We start from the raw sequence: 5,535 nt of genomic DNA on the forward strand, positions 1-5,535 counted from the left end.
ATAAGTCTCGAGGCAACCATAATAAGTCTACTTCTTCTCATTTAATGTATTGTTCTATTTTGTTTTACTACATATTGCATGCACTTTAGTTAACTCTTGTAAATTGGGTCTACAATAAGTTGCGATGGTCGCCTTCCTACAGAGGCAGAGATGAGACGCACGTTTTGCGTAAGAACAAAGCCGCGGTTTATTGAGTAGAAGGCAATGGCAGTGATGGTTGATTGTGTTGAGGTGGCTACTCGCATAGTATAAGTCTACTCCTACTTGTAATCTCACTTCTTAAATTGTTTTATTCTTTAAGTTCCAATCTAATTTCCAATTAATATAGTTTCACTCTTAGAATCAAAGCTCAAGTGTCCCGTCAACAGAGGTGAGCGATGACAAGGGCCAGGGATCAAGCACAGCTCATGAGGGCCAAGGATCAGGCACAGCTCACGAGGACCAAGGATCAGGCCAGCACGACAAGGAGGAGGAGGAGGACGACGATTTGAATGAGTAGTAGTAGTCGTAGTACTAGTAGTTTGCATATACTTCGTGATGTATATCCTTTTGTATATCAGCTCGTTTGAGCGATTTTGTATCACCCTTTTTGAAAGGGTAATTTTGTAACAAACAATGTTGTATATATTCAACATGTATGTGCTTCTATCGCTCGATCGGTTCATTTGAGTGATTTTGTATCACCCTTTTCACAAGGAAAATTTTATAATAAAAAACTTTTTTTTGTAATTACTAAAAAAAAAACATTAGTGGGATAAAACAGGGCTTGTTTAGCCCTGTTTAGCCTCACTAATGTTGTTTTTTAATTTCTGTTAATCGTCGCTATATAGCGACGTTTACCAATGTCACTATATAGTAACATTTGATAACGTCACTATATAGCAATGCTTATATAGCAACTGTTCTTTTTCGACACTTATAGCGATGTAAATAATAACCTTTGCATTTGTTTTTTTTTTAAATTAATGTAAAAAACATCGGTATTTTTGTCGAAAAAGAGCCTATGCCTTATAGTGCTACAAAGGAATAATAAAGTAGCAAATCGACTAATGAATTGAACCAAGCATATGTGAACTGTGAATTGAGAGTTGAAAATTTTTTGGGTGCAATTTAAATGTTGGTTTTTCTTGGAGGGTGGCAAAGAAATGAGGTGATTACCAAGCATGCTCAATTCAATTTAAAACACTCTTTTTTTTTTAAATTGAAATGTTGATCAAAATTTTAAAGTCTTATAATGGAACAAACAAGAAAAATGTAGGAGCAATTCATTAATGCTCTTATAATTGTATTTTAGTTGTCCTCCTATTGTCTTTGATTTTAGTGTTTAGAGCTTTTATTTAGTATCTTGGCTTCTAGGTAGAATGGCTCATTCAACATTCTTTTATGCATGATTCAATGGGTATTGTAGCTATATCCGCAATCTTTTCTATTCTAATCTGAATTTTTTTTCCAATCATGTATATTTGCAAATAAAATGTGATGAATTGAGCATCATTTTTCTCTTGAAAGCTTGAGCAATATTTGCTAACAAAAAAATTGGGTGAACATTTAGTGCAACATCTTTGAAAATGCAAGCTTTGGACTTTAATGATGCTTGTAACTATGGACTGTGACATACTTCTCAAGAAAACAAAAAATGCTCTCAAGTATAACCCTAGCCCATGCCTACCCCATGGGCCAATCTACTAGTATTTGCAAAAATGCAACGAGTAACGCAACAAGCTATAATGTTTAATAATAAATGGTTGAGATGCTTTACATGCATCATTAGAGGTCTATAACCAATCATTTATAAAATATTTGATGATGACGATAATTAATTTTCTATCACATGAGCTTCATCAAAGTGAAGCCTAATTGGTCTCATCATCGAATGATCCTCATGTTGTACTACATGGCAATGCCAAACATACCCAGGGCCACTTGTAGGATCGAAGGGGAATGAAGATTCATCTAAACTAGTGAACCGAAGAAGTAGACGAATCATTTGGTGAGGCCACAAAATTACATTGTCTTTCCATCCTTGTTGATAGAAATATGGGGCTCTGGGATATTCAGTGAAGCAACTACCCTCATTCGGATACTGCAACTGTACCGAACAATTTCCTACTGCATATTCTTCATCAAGTAAGGATTGTTGATTGAGCACTTGGAAGCGGATAAGGTGAATGTGAATGGGATGTGGGAAGGGGGATCGATTTATGACCTCCCACATCTCTGTGCTTCCCACAATGGGAGTTTCTGTCACTGGATCTTCCCAAGTACGATTGTTGATTACGTACTGGTAAATTCTTCCATCTGCCATGCGAGGTGCCAGCATTAAGACTCTAACCTTGTTAACATCATGGGGAGGATACTCACAAACTGGTAGCAATACTGACGGTGGTTGGTTGATGATCCGCTGCAAGTCTTGAATTATTCCTTCCTCAGTTCCGTTTTTCGTAACCACCACGAATTTCATGAGAACGGAGGTTTGAGGTGTAGTAAATTCAGGGAACTCAATGGGATCTGGTTCTACTGCCATGTTCCGGAGAAACACTTCTGTTCCATTTGGAAATGTGGACAAGTCGACAATAATATCTGCTCTCTCTGAAGGGGACAAAAGTAAGGAGCTAAGATTTAAAGGCTCCGCAAGAAACCCACCATCGGTACCTATTTGGAGAATGGGCAAGGTGATGTTGTTTGATAGGCTTAGATACAAGGCGGTGAACCGTGCGTTACAGGAATTTAGGAGGCGAAACCTATATGGCTTGGGATACACGAGGAGATATGGCCATGCTTTGCCATTGACTAGCCAAGTGTCATACCACTCAGGGCACCAATTAATAGGGCCGATCACGCCAGGCCCTGGCAGATTGATGGAACCATTATCGTAGAATCCCAGGTCTTTCATCACAAGCGGAAGGCCAACTGGTAAGGAAAGGCCTTCTTCTTCAGTTGCGGGATTGAGTATGTAGAGACCAGCTAAGCCAGCCAAAACGTTCAAACGGGTGATGCCCAAGGTGTGGTCGTGATACCACAAAGCTGCAGGGGGCTGCTGGTTGAGATAGGTGTAATTTTGTGTGACAAAGGCGAGCCCCGTCTCGTTCCTCGGGGTAAACCAGGCATCCGGATTGCCGTCGTAGATGCTTTCCACCTCCGCCCCGTGCAGGTGCGCAACAATGGGAACGCCTCCTCGGCGAGGATTAGCCCATGGGATAAATGTTTGAAAGGGAAGAAAGGGACGGTCGTCCGGGATATGATTCTCCCACCGAACGTGCGCTGGAGTATATCTCCTTGCCTGCAGAAATCCATGTTAGCAATTTGATCACTCTACATTCTATGTTGTAAACAAGTGCTATTTGGTCTGGACGACAGATAAATGCCAGCCTTACCATCAATGTAGGTCCCGGGACTGTTGCGGTCTCTTGGCTCGTCCCGAATGCGTAGAGCGTTGTGTTGGGAAGATCACGGTGGAGTTTCTGCAACAGTAGCAACGTGCTTGAATTAAGAAACGATATAGATGAAAACAACATAGCCGTCATCCTGTCAGCCAAAACTGAAGATCAAAGAAGCTGGAACAGAAATATATGCAGTGGGCGTAGAACGGCTATGAAAGACGTTAGAAGATCAGAATACTCCTTTCAAAATATGCGACATTTCGGTTTCATGCGGGGCAATGGGGGTGCCACAGCAGACGCAAACAAACCTGGGTGATCTTGTAAGCGCCGATGGTGATGGGGCGACCATGAGTGAGATCCAGAGTGGCAGGAAAAGGAAGGGGATCCACGAACTTCTCGAGCTCAGGGCTTGGATAGTAGCAATTAACTCCGATAGCATCGGGAGGAGGGGGAGGGGGATTATGAAGGGCTAGGGAGATATCAAGCATGGAGTCTACGACACTAAGAAGCAGCACTATTACGAGAAGTTTACGAGAGGAGGTCGTCATTGCCATGCTGGTATCTGGATATCGAGGTGCGGACTTATATGCAGGCTGGCCGGTGAAGCATTCAAGCTTCAGGTCCATTGAGCGTGCTTCACGTTGAGCGTGCATTTGATGGACGTCCATTGAGCGTGCTTCATGTTGAGCGTGCATTTGATTTACCTTTGTAGGAGTTCTGAGTACATGAGTAGGACTCGTGAGTACATGAGTAAGTTCATGTGTCACACAGTGTTCTTTCACAATCACGATCAAAATTGTAGCAAGATAATAATCACGAATGAACAAGAAGAGAGATTCCAGTATGAAGCAAACTGATGAGTCTTTACAATAATTTTGGAGAAGAATCACTCTGTGAAGGAGCATGGCAATGGTGGTGGTAAGAGCAAAGACAGTAGCAATTATGGATCCAATTGATCTAGATGGATCTAGCGAAGAAGGTGAAGATCACAATATGATCCAAGAGGAAGATGCATATAATGACATCATAAAGGAGGAAGATGGAGATCACGATATTGAGGAAGAAGATGACGATCATCAAGAATCACCAAACTTTATTGAAGAAGATGGATCAAGTACTCTTTGGTGAATGTACAATGCTAGAGTATGATGATGATATATAGGAGATCAACTCGATATAGAGTTAGAAATAGACTTATTTAGCACGTTAGACTTGGCTTAGGATGAAGCTGTTGATGTAAATGCTCTTCATTAATGCAAGAGAAACAATTTTATTATACTACACATAGCAACTATTGGATGTTAACAAGTTCATTTACAGTACCTAAAGCCCTATTGGATGCACCTGGAATTGTAACTAGCTTCAACAAATAGGTTGTGTACAAATATGTGATCATTGGATTTTGCAAATGCCCTCGGGGGGGTCACTATGTATAAACCCTCTATATCACATGTGTTCAAGGCCTATATTTAAAGTCCCTTATCTGTAAAAAATTTCATTAATAAAATGTACCCCTTTTCTATACAAATCTGTAAATTTTTTCCAAAACTATTTTAAATAGTCCCTTATGTATATTTATTTCTGTAAATTTTAAAAATAAAAAAAATCCTTTTGTTGAACTCACGTGATAGGGTTACATATGATGAGTGACCCCCCCGAGCAAATGCCTTGTCCATACTTTTTGGCTATGTCAAGGGAACAATTGTAGTAGTCAATAACATTGCCAATTCAATAATGTTTGTTGTGAATAATGTAGTTCATTACAATCATGGGAAACTCACTGATCAACATGGTGAGGGCACTTTCTCTTGGGAGTTCGTGATCATGGGTGGCCCTAGAGCTTGCAAAAATTTGCATGGGTACAATGTAGGAACTAGGGTATCTTCTATATATCAAGGCAACTTCAGACACACCATCAATCATTATGATGTCTTTTTGTTCTTTTCTCAATATGTGCTAGAGTAGGTTTTGAAAGCTTCTCAAATCATCTAAAGTATCAGGCTGAAATAACTTTTTTAACCGCAAAATACACAAGAATGGTCCCATACGCTTCACTAAAAGTATTGATCTTGCTTTAATACTTTAGCTCTTCCTCTTCATTATTTTCTTAGGTTCTGAAATATTTGCACTATGCTTCATGATCTCCTACTTGCGC

At 40.0% G+C, this 5,535-nt stretch overlaps 1 protein-coding gene across 1 annotated transcript; it reads right to left on the reverse strand.

Annotated features, from left to right (window-relative positions):
- Nucleotides 1–1,667: 1,667 nt before the first annotated feature.
- On the reverse strand, nucleotides 1,668–3,924 carry LOC147880115 (multicopper oxidase LPR1 homolog 1-like). Its single transcript, XM_087371860.1, has 3 exons — nucleotides 3,689–3,924; nucleotides 3,375–3,461; nucleotides 1,668–3,280 (listed from the first exon to the last, which is right to left on the reverse strand). The coding sequence occupies exons 1-3, from the start codon at nucleotides 3,866–3,868 to the stop codon at nucleotides 1,817–1,819; spliced, it is 1,731 nt and encodes a 576-aa protein (XP_087227986.1). The 5' UTR covers nucleotides 3,869–3,924; the 3' UTR covers nucleotides 1,668–1,816.
- Between the last annotated feature and the right edge of the window lie 1,611 nt (nucleotides 3,925–5,535).

Source organism: Dipteris shenzhenensis, chromosome 33 (assembly GCF_047967505.1).
Source record: "Dipteris shenzhenensis isolate YYH24624 ecotype China chromosome 33, Dip_SZ_1.0, whole genome shotgun sequence".
Classification (NCBI taxonomy): Eukaryota; Viridiplantae; Streptophyta; class Polypodiopsida; order Gleicheniales; family Dipteridaceae; genus Dipteris; species Dipteris shenzhenensis.

Coding starts and splice junctions, on each gene's coding strand:
- LOC147880115 (XM_087371860.1), bottom strand. CDS start 3,868: ATGCTTGATATCTCCCTAGCCCTTCATAATCCCCCTCCCCCTCCTCCC. Junction 3,462..3,688: donor GCGCTTACAAGATCACCCAG/GTTTGTTTGCGT, acceptor CTACTGTTGCAG/AAACTCCACCGTGATCTTCC. Junction 3,281..3,374: donor TCCCGGGACCTACATTGATG/GTAAGGCTGGCA, acceptor GGATTTCTGCAG/GCAAGGAGATATACTCCAGC.